At 34.2% G+C, this 12,702-nt stretch overlaps 1 protein-coding gene across 1 annotated transcript; it reads right to left on the bottom strand.

Moving 5' to 3' along the window:
- Window positions 1-3,583: 3,583 nt before the first annotated feature.
- On the bottom strand, window positions 3,584-12,073 carry LOC144437486 (uncharacterized). The gene is made up of 3 exons (XM_078126429.1): window positions 11,925-12,073; window positions 10,234-10,371; window positions 3,584-9,477 (listed from the first exon to the last, which is right to left on the bottom strand). Exons 2-3 carry the CDS (start codon window positions 10,355-10,357, stop codon window positions 8,948-8,950), a joined length of 654 nt encoding a protein of 217 aa, XP_077982555.1. The 5' UTR covers window positions 10,358-10,371; window positions 11,925-12,073; the 3' UTR covers window positions 3,584-8,947.
- Between the last annotated feature and the right edge of the window lie 629 nt (window positions 12,074-12,702).

Raw genomic sequence — 12,702 nt, 5'->3', positions numbered from 1 at the left:
GTAATTTACTTGATGTAGAGTTTCATACCCAAGTTGATGAAGAGGTCAGAGTTCAGAACTTATACAAGATATGATTCCAGAGCAAGGAAACAACATTTTTGGTTGTATTCTACGTCAACTTTAATAGGTGTGAAGGTCTACATCAAGTGAATTATTTACGCACTGAGTTTATAACTACTACAAGCCAATGGAAAGCAGATTTCTGGAATACGCCATCAGAATGACTGTAAAGGAAGGACTTTGCCAGCCACCCTCTGCCTTGCTATCAGGGTTCTACAACCTTCAACAAATATACAGAAACTAAATTTACCTGCCCTGTTCTCTTGGCAAAGAAAGACTGAATGTTTTGGAATATATAAAGTATACAAGATGTCTACTATTTCCTTTAAGTTGAACTAAAGCTTTTTCAAAAATAGTCAATAAAATGAACATTCTAAATTTGCCATATTACCCTCTTCTCCCCTCCCACGGTCCCCTCTCAATAAGCTTCAATTAGCAAGAACATGGCACCCCATACCCTGTTTTACCAGGGCTTCAACATTTCAACAAAACCATTGAATGTATTGGAGATTATTACACTGACCTTCTTACACAAGCTGTCATTGGTCAGAATTGAATGACATGACCTACTTTAAATAGACTATTGCCCACGCTTGCACAGACTAATGCCTGGCACTATTGCTTGCTGGATTTATTTTGACTGTTGCACATCTATTCTGCGCATGTTTTCCAGTTTTACGCACTCGAGATGGCAAATTAACTACAGTAAGTCACACAAGCTTATTTCTTGCAGAAATTTGAATAAATACAATTACAGATTAGCTGTGGGGCACTTGAGCTCCTACAAATAATGCATGCCATGTCCGTATTTGATGCTTAACTGCAAGTACACTTTGGAAATGCACCTTGAAAGAGAAACTTTTCTATCGATGACGAATGATGATGAATGAAGAGTAGCTATGTGAATGATTAGACGAATGATGAGTGGATGGTGTAATAAAATTAATAACACATGCACTCGGGAAATATCACAATTTAATGCCTGCTCTCGGGCTGGCACTCTTTACCAAGATTTCATCAAAATTTTGGTAAAGAGTGCCAACCCTTGTGCAGGTACCAAATTGTGATATTGCCCTCACTGGCATGTGTTATTATTTAACTATAGACTTTAGCAGACTAAGGTCCTCACTGTTGTCAGGAATCTAACTATGTACAGCACAGTAAAAATTTAGATGGCATTGCTCACCTCTTAAATGACATGTGAATACCTCCCTCTAGGGATACACAAAATACCTCCCTCTAGGGATACACAAAATATGGTCGGAATGATGTAATAGACAATAGGAGACATCTTTCTGTTTTATGTCAAGTCACCTTGATGACATCAATTAATTCCACATTGTAGTAGTCATACAATAGTACTCATTAATTTTTATATATTTTACCTTGAGTCTCAATATTGGTGTTGCTATTATTGGCTATGTTTTGAAGGTGAAAGTGATCTATAGCATTGATATGATTACTGCTGGAACACGTACACATTCCCTCCTTTCACGTAAACTTCGTGCACCGTTGTCCCTGGCAACCAGAATTTCTTTTATCTAATTAATATTACATGTATATCATCAGTTTTGGTTCAATAGCTGATACTAGTATTTCATTTCTTCATCACTAATTAGTCATGCCTAGGAAAACATAGTATTTGTCTTCAGTGTGGGAGAGTCACGACTACAGCGTTTTATATTTCCACAATTAGCTGATAGACTTTTGATGAATGAGTTTGTGTCTCAAATTTTATCACTGACCTTTCCTTCCGACTGTAATTGTCATTTACGTTATTTTACGTGCTATTAGAGACAGAAAGACAGCACAAATTCTTATTAATATACCCGCTGAGAGATGACGTGCATGTAAATAGTGTTATCATATGACTAGAACCAAGTTGGTTCACAAGTAGGGATAGATTTCATGATGGCCATAAACATATCTAGATTTCATGATGGAAGTAGACATATCTAGATTTCATGATGGACATAGACATATCTAGATTTCATGATGGCCATAGACATATCTAGATTTCATGATGGAGGTAGACATATCTAGATTTCATGATGGACATAGACATATCTAGATTTCATGATGGCCATAGACATATCTAGATTTCATGATGGAGGTAGACATATCTAGATTTCATGATGGAGGTAGACATATCTAGATTTCATGATGGCCATAGACATATCTAGATTTCATGATGGAAGTAGACATATCTAGATTTCATGATGGAAGTAGACATATCTAGATTTCATGATGGACATGGACATATCTAGATTTCATGATGGACATAGACATATCGCTGCAGGAAATCATAATCTAATTTTAGGTGTAAAAGTCACAAACATTACGAGAAAATGTTAGACGTGATAGGAGATGATAGCCAAAATTCCCCCCACCACCACCACCACCACTGCCACAACCATAACAGGAAAATGTTAGTCTGATGGGAGATGATCGTCAAAATCCCCCCATGACCAGATACTAGAGTAAAGACATCCAGACCTTTCAAAGTACTTTCATGAATTATGAGCATCGCCAACACATATCTTATTTTAATGGCCAACATACCTATCATTTTTAAGGTGTTACAATGACAAACCTATTAGGACAAGTATAGGTTCACTCTAATATATGACATCTCAAATCACATTGCTAGATCTGAGCCAGCTAAATTGCAGTCACCATTTCTACTGTTTCTTTGAAAAACCATACATGAAACCTACAATTTGCATTATGTAAACACATACTAAAAATTCAAAATCTGGTCAGAGTAATGGTTTGGTCTCGTCTCTGCTTTTAAACTCTGCAGGCTCTTTTTATAATTTATCATGTATGCCGAAAGTAAGCATGATATAATATTGAGATCAGTTCCTTGAGATATAGTTTAGTTCCCGACGGTGACGTTGACTTCATACTTTCACTGTCTGGTCAAGCCCATGACTCTCACACAGAATTTTGTACTCCCCTACAGTGTTCATATAAACATGATGACATCAACGCGTCCCCATGTGATTTTAGTTTAAACAGACTGGAGATGGAGTCCTGGTTGGACATTTGCATATCATATCAGTCTTAGAAACTTGAGAAAGGTCAAAAATGTTTGAGCAATGACGACAGCTTGTCAATTTGTGATAGCTAGGTTACTACTGACATGCGCTGTTCGCGCTTCGCTCACTATGGGTCAAAACCACAATTAACACCTTGAGTCAGGGGCTTGACTAGACGGTGAAAGTCTGAAGTCAACATCACCATCGAGAACTAGACTATACTTGAGATAAAGCCCGCTGAGACATGGTTGGGTTTCACCTTTGCTCTGAAAATCAGTAGTCGAGTATATTTATATGATATGTTGATTGAGGTAGAAAAATTGGAAGTTCCAGTCATTTAGATACTCATTTACAGCAAAAAATAAGGAACATGTCAACAGTCTAGACATTACTGATGAAACATCATATATTTAATAAGTCAGACACACATTGAAACATGTTTATTTTTCAAAATAGTTTTTTTTTTAAATTTTATTTCTTGAGGTTAAAACAGTATCTACAACTGTATAATTCTATGAACCATGCATCAAAACACTCTCGTACCAATATCTTTACAACTTCACAACCCTATCATATCATACATGTACAAAACATACATATACAGAAAAAAGTTTTAAATACATTTTTTTTGTGAAACTTTTGTTGCATAGTAACACACAAAAACAGAAACATTAAATAATGATGTCATCAATGTCCTTTGCCAGCCTCCATGAACTTGATATTGCTTTGGCAAATTCAGACATTCTAGTAATAGGAATATAGTTGACACATTTGAATGTTTTGGGGTCAATAAGTTAAAGACACACAAAATGAATATATAATGTTATCCTGTAGAGTCAAGAATGTAAGAAGTGTATAGATTTACATTTCAGAATTTCAAGTTTTGCAATCACTACAGAAGTGCAGAAAATTGACATTTTTAGACAGTCTATACATGTAAAATGGTCAATGGAATACGACATTGCCTTGTTGGAGACTGAGCTACATACTAGGGAACTTGCAATCCAAACTGAGCATGCTCAGACGCAAAGGACTATGGGTTCATTATCTGTGGTTATCGCAATACCTAATCAGGAGTTACCGATAAAATAAACCTCCCACAATGTTCAGGGCGTCTATGAATTGATCATTTGTGGTTAAAAACAATGTCAACATTGTTTACAATACTATTTGATTAGTATTTATTATCACATTTCCCATGATGCAATATTCAACATAGCGGGTTTGCAAGTTCCCTATTCAAACTATGCAGTTCCTGTGGTTTTGAGTACATATCATGTTTTAAACACAGACAGCATGGTTGTTGCAGGAAGTCTGTCAGAACACACACTATCATATTCTCTAGAGGAGTACTATTACTTCCGTTATACATAAATGAATAGTGATGTCAAATAAATACATTGTAGATATTACAAAAACTCAACTCTTGTTTCTAGGAATACAAACTTATTACCATGGGATGTCACCACAGTATGTGTTCAAGTGGATATCTTGCGTATATGTTTACACAGGAATTAACTATCATCACTTCCAATATTTTTACATTGGCATTTTATCAATAACCATCATGGTAATGATGTTTTTGACATTTTCAATTTGTCACTGTCTACAAAAAGTGAATCTATTTCTTTCTTTTAAATCAGATTGTTATAACATATGCCGTAGGCTGTTGACAAACCTGTATGCGTATTCTAGACATATGGTCAATTTTTATATCATTTTAAATTGACAATACTGGTAACTAATGGCAAGCATGACTGTAGTGTTTACACACTCATCAAAATCATACAAAATCGCATCTATGGTGCTACACACACAGAAAATATGCACAAGAGATTCTAAACAGTTACCATGTCTTAGCAAGTAAAACAATAATAGTTGCTACCTTACAGAGCAGTACAATTAGAAATAAACCTAAAAGTAACAACTGTAGAGTTTTCCACCAACAGACTAACTGCAACATGCTGATAAATTACATCCCGTAGTAAACAACTTCATTCCAATGACAATGAAATGAAAACAACAAAATTAAATTTCTATTCACATAACAACACATCTTGTAATTAGTAAAAAATCATCTTTTTTGCAAATTTTGAAAATTAAATTATGGAGCAGTTGCAATGACACTTGATTGCCAATTTAGAAGTACCCTGTTTTTGATAAATTACGCCCAGTTTGTGCTCTGTACAATTTAAAATCAATATGCACCAATTGATAATGATAATAAAATTCTGGAGGGAATTTTTTTTTTATATTACTTAATGTGGGGGGGGGGGACAAATAATGTAATATATAGTAATAATAACAAAAGCTAAAACAAATCTTGTAATTTTGAAATGATATTAATGCTGACAAAAAAGCAAAACAATAATGTGGAAGTGAAATAATACGGCAAGAATGTGGTGGGCAATTGTATTTAAATAAGTCTTGTAAAGGCAGTAATCACATTTACCAACTTTGTATTATGGTTTTAGATAGCACCCTATACAACTGAAAATTATCAGCCCATCAATAAAACAAAGTTACTCTGAAAGCTAAATATTGAAAATTATCAAGTGTGTTGAGTGATACTGAGGTGCAGACAAGAAATTGTACTGTTGTTTTAGTTTAAATACTGTACTGGCTTGATAATTATGACTAACAATCAATCACTTAATGAATATTACATTAGTTGTGAATTCTCTAAGTAATTGTCGTGGCAAATTGCCAGGGGAGGCTATCAGAGTCATGACATGATAACCTAACAATATTACAGTATCAGTTATTTTGATACAAGTGGTGATAAACACCTGTTAAAAATATTCAATAAATCACAGTTTTTGGTGATCATGAATTGCCACAAAGACAGAAATCTGACAAAATAGAATAAAATTGGCTGATTAAAATGTTTAAGTTTTATGTTACAATTCGGGTCGTCACCAAAAACCTAGAAAAGATCAATAGGATGCCCAGATATTTGGGATGTCAAATTCTATTAACAAGTTTGCACTATTGTAATCCTTTGGTTTGGATATAGAGATTTAATTTCTACCTCTGCTGTGGATATAACATTATGAATAGCATATGATTTGTGATGTCTATTCCAACTTTTGTTCAGAAAACTGGTATCAGATCAGAATACATTGGTTATATAGCCACAAATGTTGACATATGAGAATGTAGATGAAAAGTAGATAAGAGCCATTATCCTAATATGACAGTAATGCCATCAGTCCACAGCAGTGTAGAAATATAAATATCCTAGTTATCAATGTAAAGATCATTCTGCACGTCTTAGAAAGTCTGTGCCTGATTTCGTAAAATGTTGTCTCATTTTTCAGCTATCAATAAAAAGATAATTCTGCACGTCTTAGAGAATCTGTGCCTGATTTCTTAAAGTGTCGTATCATTTTTCAATTAATTATTGCAGCTTTCATTGACAAAAAAGAAAAATATTTTGATCAAGCAGCGTATTCAGCTTTAAAGTACAACTAGTATAGCATGCAAACTAATTCCTGTAATTTTAGTTTCTACTAGCAGAAAGCAATACCATACCCTTAAAGACAGCTGAGGTCTCCATTTTATATCGGTTAGTTCAAATACCAATGGTTCTATACATATTAATTTATTGTGCTGTACTTAAAACTGATTTCAATTTTAACAGCCATGGTAATTATATCAGCAGAACATAGACATGAATCAGGCAAAGACTTTAGGAGAGATGAGCTATATACTTATAAATTATTGAAAGCCCTGAGTTTATAGACAAATATAGTTGGATGTTTTCACCTGCTGAAGCATTATCTGTTGTTATGTGTGGGTAACCTTTCCTCCCCATCTTTCTGGACTTTTAGTACATCCACTTTGTTCTTAAAATAAGCTGGACCATACCATTACAGAGAGAAGGGGTGAAAAGGTCAACCATGAAACTAAGATTCAGTTTGATTTTATAAATAAAAGGTCAGATTTTACCCATTTTTGTCTACCTTACTTTACGTAATTCTTGAAACTAGAAAATTGTAAGAATTTTGTGACCAACACTAAATCACTATAAAATGCTAACTATAATAATTCTAAGACAACAAATGCACACTCAAAAAGTATCGTATCTCACCCTATCACAGAACAAATGGCCACTTTCAGAACATAACAAGACCATACAAGCATACCGCTAACTAGACAGCATCGAACATTTTGACAAGAGTGATACCCACTCTCCAATTACAGACTCGGTTGCTATAATGGCAATAACTGTGACCTTGACTGCAATACAGCTACTGACAGCCAGCTACTTAAAAATAATGACAGGAATGAGGTCACTAGAACTCAGACTGTCTGTATGTACACCATTCACAAATACTTCTATATAATTTAAATTTCAGTTTAAAAATTACAGCTTTGAATTATTTGTTATTAGTATAATTATTGAAATCAATATACAATTCTTATATGTCAAGAAAACTACCATCTACACTTTCTACAGTATTCTTAGGATTATCACATTCTCTATCACTACTTTACATTTCGTTTTATTTTGTGTTTTTTTCACAAATTTTGTTTCTCTTCATGTGCTGCTTTGAAGCATTTTGAGGTTTTTTATTTGTTTTTCATAATATTCAATTTTTTTTTCATTTCTTTGTTCATTTTTAAAGTATAAAGAACCAGAACTATGATTACCAACTAGACTAATTCTATGTATAGACAATTTACCTATTAGATGTTTTCTGATTCCAAGAAAACCTGACAAAAATGCAACAAATGATATTGATAAAGTCTCTATTCAAAGCGCTTCTATAATATCAACCTTTCACTTACAATGTACAATATGTTAATTAGATCACATAAAGTGGAACATTTGAATACATGATGACATCTATCAATCACATGCTATCAACATTTGATCACATGAAACTAGTATTTGATCACATGGCTTCCACCACTTGAACAATTGACAGCTGGGTAAAATCTGACCTTACATCACAATTTTAGGATTTTGTGTTCAGTTTCATATCGAAAGGTATACGTTACCATAGATACATAGCTAACATGAAGTTTTAAAATGCAGATATTAACAGCCAAGTTAAAACAGTAAATATTACCAAATAAAGTTAACATCATCACAAGTTGAACACTCCACAGAAGAGTTGAAATAAACACGTATTCACATATTGTGAAATATACACAAAGTTCAATATCACAATTTCAAAATTTGAAAAACATAATTTGGTCAAAAATTATTATTTTCAATAAAATTCAATACATTATATATTCTACAAGCAATTTCATAAAATAGCTAAATTGATATTTAGTATTCCTGTGCAAATACACAGTTATGTATATTACAGTCCACAGGCGTCACATATCCCGCTTTAAGCATGTTCGAGAATCGTTGTCGCAAAACGGTCCAGTTTCCATGGAGTTAGAAATTGCCACTGCTAATGATAATAAAAAAGGTCATCATAGTACAATGTGAGTCGAGGTCTACCAGATGCCATTTTGGTATATTGAAAATATTAAAGGTGTACTCTCTTTTAAATATATGTGAAAAGTATGAGTACCGATAACTTTAAAAACAGCTTAGAGCTGTGTAATTTATCTATGGATGTTAAAAAGCACACACAGCAAATATTCATGCATTCTTCACAGTTTATTAGATCTTTTACTCTGTTCTTGGGTCTCACGAAAAAAGAACACATACACACATAAATTGATGATCTCACAATGGCACGTGGTATTGTTTGCTTTTAAAATTATTTCAGGAAAGAAACATCTCTTGAATTTGTTATCCAGGGAGGATAGTTTAATATCCCAGTGACAATGACTTCAATTCCATGATGTTGTAGGGGGGTCCATTATATCTTCCATCGTTAACATCGTTTTTTACAGATCTTGATGCTATGATTGCTTATTAGGTCCCTCTTTTTCTGTCTTCTACTCTGTTGCTGGTACGCTTTATTGGCACGGTGCATTTTCCCAGGACATAATTTCTTTTGTTTATGTTTTTGTTCATGTTTTTGAGATCTTATATATGCAGCTTGCTGGTGCTCAATGCCAAGCTGTGCTGCTACAGCAGCAGCACGACGAGGTCGTCTCTGAGCAACACCCTGTTCTCTAGGCTCTTGATTTGAGCCTTCTGCTGCTTGGCTGCTTTCTGCAGCCTCAGCATCTGTTCTGTTTGGTCGGACACCATACACAGACATACTTGGGTGTTCTATGAGCAGATCTTCCAGGGGGTTTGGTTCCATGTGAACCGGAGAATGACCTCCTGCTGTGAAACATGGTGGTGGTGTTACAAACCAACTCTCGTCAGGAGCGATGTTTGGAAGAGGGACTGCTTGGTTGTCATTGTCATAAGATATTGGTTCATCTCTGGCCTCGCTTGTACTTTTTGCTTGCTCTAGATTATTCAACAAGAACAAAGTATTAATTTCAAGTATTCAACAAAGCATAAAGTTGAACTTCTGTACTACCAGGCCAGCTAAATACTGTCATTATTATTTTACCTACTGTGTTTGTCATTGTAGTATCAATGTCTCATTTTACTCATTTTTTGTCAACAAATTAAAGAAATTTGAGATGAGCCTGATATTATCATCAACCTTTCAGATGAAGGTAATACCAAAAATGTACATTACATGACATGTGAAGAGAGTTTCACATTGGGTTTTCATTGATATGGAATACTCAAAGGAGATAAATATGCAATAAATTAGTGGGTTTTTTTTATTTTTTTTATTTTTTTATTTATTTATTTATTTTTTTTTGGGGGGGGAGGTTCACATTAATTAGCTGCTGATACTTGTTGAAATGCAGTGTAAATGACAAATCATGTTTCTAATGATCTTGACTTAATTTTAATTCATTAATTACATCCATATATGGGAGATTTTAAACAGAACACATAATATATCTAATCCCATTCCCGTTATAGAAAGCACAAAACTATCTGGTCAATCATGTATTTATTTACTTGACATAACTTTGTCTCTTAACAGTTTTCACCTTTGTAGACCTTTTCCTTCTTTTACACTTCTAAGAAAACACACAAAAGATAAACCAAACTTGCAAATGTGAGGAAACAAGATGAAATAAAGAGACTATTTCTTGTCTTTGCAATATTTCATTTTGTTGTTTTGACATCCTGCTACCTTACCTGAAATATCAACTAGCACCCATTCATTGTCAGCGTCGGTGGTTTTCAACACAGTTTCATTATCAGGCACAGACTGGTCATCTGAGCTAGTTCCAAAGATGTAACTGGTGATGCCACTGAACATACTGATATACAACTCTGAAAATAAATTTAAAAAAAAATAAAAAAATGAAATGAAAGTTGAAAATGACAATTTCACTTCCCCTGTAACATAGAAAGTAACTCATCAATTTAACTATTAAATATATATACAGCCTATATAGTTTTTATATTCTCCAGGGAAATCATAATAGCTATTATGTCATTACACTGTGTCTGGCATAAAAGCAACTAGTTGTTCTAATTTTACATTTTATTGTTCCTTTGTTACTGGTTAACCTCAATTTGAATGTTAATAGATACTTTGCACAGACAGTAATACTCCAGGGTTTTTGTTATATGTCACAAATGCAAAAACTTTGAAGTTTAACTTTTAATTTCCTTCAAATGCTATATACCCCTATATACAAGTTATAAAAGTCAGACATATAGAGGGGGGGAGGGGGAATCCTAGTCTTGCATATGTATCAGATCTGCATTTGTATACTATGGATAATGAGGCAGTACCCTGGAATTGTATGCAGAGAGTACAACAGCGCCACTAATGACCACATAGAGTCAACATGTAAATGAGGAGCTTTGTGCTGCATGTCCATAAAAGGGAGTGTACATTCTTGCTGACTTATCACTTTTTATTGGGTGACAGCCAATACTTAACCTAGATCCACACACCACCAGGGCAGTATATAACCAGCTGCACTCCAATGGAGCACCACGAGGGCCTTGGTGAAAATATCAGCTTGATATTTGAATCATTTCTGTGTAGAATTTCCAAACATAAATGCAATTTAAGTGCTATCTAGTATTTCCATGACACATTGTTACCAATTCATGATCAGTTCATGCAGGAGTTCAAGGGTCATGTTCAATCATTTTTTTTTTGTAAGATTAATATTGATAAGATCAATAAGCATCAATTTCTGACATGTGTGCTCCATCATTTGTACTAAAATTGTGACAATATGCTAGAGGCATAGGTGTACTGGCATTCTGTGACCTTGACATATAATGGAGGTCAAATTGTTTGTAGCCCCCCCCCCTCCACACACGTCCCACTCTGTGATTTTCCAATATTTTCAAAATAGAGTGTCAAAATGAAAATAATTTTATCAATGCCATATATTGACTGCCATCATCCATATATTATGTACATGTATTTCTAATATTCTGTATAACTTAAATAGGATTTAATGTTCGATCTACAATCCATTCGATTGGACTATTCCAAATGTATCCTGTGAACAAAGTAGGGGTAGCAGCTAGTATTGTTGCAAATGAATATTACAAACATTACGTAAAATCTAATAACCTTTACGTGGACAATGGATTTCCCTTCCCGTCATGTTGGGTGATAAACAAAGAAACTTTAAACACATAAAATCAACATCAAGGTATTATACTTACGCCACAAAAGTCAAAATTGTGACAACAAACAAGGCGTCGAACACAGCTGTCAATGTGTGACGTACAAGAATACGTATATACCGGTTTCTCGTGACATTTTATAAACAAAACAACTCACACGTAAACGGGAGGCCTCAAGAATAAATATGAGGTATTACTGAAATTAATAACGTTATTAACTTACTCACTGTCGCTGAAGCGTGATCCTGTTTTTTGAACACTGTTTTCGTCAAGTAGTAAAATTCGTTTGTGTCTTTCCGTAACTATTGACCGCGATCGAGAATTTTTGACTGCGTAGTTTGTGTACGTACGAACGTATGTATAAACGAGCGATATACTTTTGTTGACGTTCCGGTTAATTCAATATTCATGATAAATTTGCATGACAATAATAACGGGGTCGCCGTTACTTTACATACAATGATGAAATCAGACGAAAGCCTTGAGATTACATGCAAACAAAGCGATTAACAGTTAAGAATTTCTCCAAGTCTTGCAATATTTCGTTTGCGATCTGTTGTGTAACTCCAACATTTACAAAATAGGTTGACGGTTGTCATAACTCATAAGTGTGGGGGCCAATATAACCATGACGTCACAACATCATTGTTGGTTGTCATTACTATGGTAACATCTTGAATCTTACCTACAAGCTTAGCACTATCATGTGAAATGCAATACCCGTCTCATTCATTCCACTTTGAGACACCATATACAAATACATCTTCGATAGCTTTTAGTTTTTTCGAAGGGTGGTGTTACTGTTGGTATTTTTTCACCAACAATTTGCATATGAGAATCTTCATTACTCATCCCTATTTTTGATAGGTATATTGAGAACCAAATATCAAGTTAGCTGATTAAATATTTAGCGACAGTTTTCCACCTAACCGACACCTTACCCAAGTCTTACAGTTAAACTTGCTAAAAATTATGACCATGGCTAGTGCTAAACCAATATTTCCA

This window comes from Glandiceps talaboti, chromosome 7 (genome assembly GCF_964340395.1).
Source record: "Glandiceps talaboti chromosome 7, keGlaTala1.1, whole genome shotgun sequence".
NCBI classification, from domain to species: Eukaryota; Metazoa; Hemichordata; class Enteropneusta; family Spengelidae; genus Glandiceps; species Glandiceps talaboti.
Note: the sequence above shows the minus strand (reverse complement) of the source record. Positions and strands in the feature narration are given on the sequence as shown.

Coding starts and splice junctions, on each gene's coding strand:
- LOC144437486 (XM_078126429.1), bottom strand. CDS start 10,357: ATGTTCAGTGGCATCACCAGTTACATCTTTGGAACTAGCTCAGATGAC. Junction 9,478..10,233: donor GGTGCTAGTTGATATTTCAG/GTAAGGTAGCAG, acceptor TGAATAATCTAG/AGCAAGCAAAAAGTACAAGC.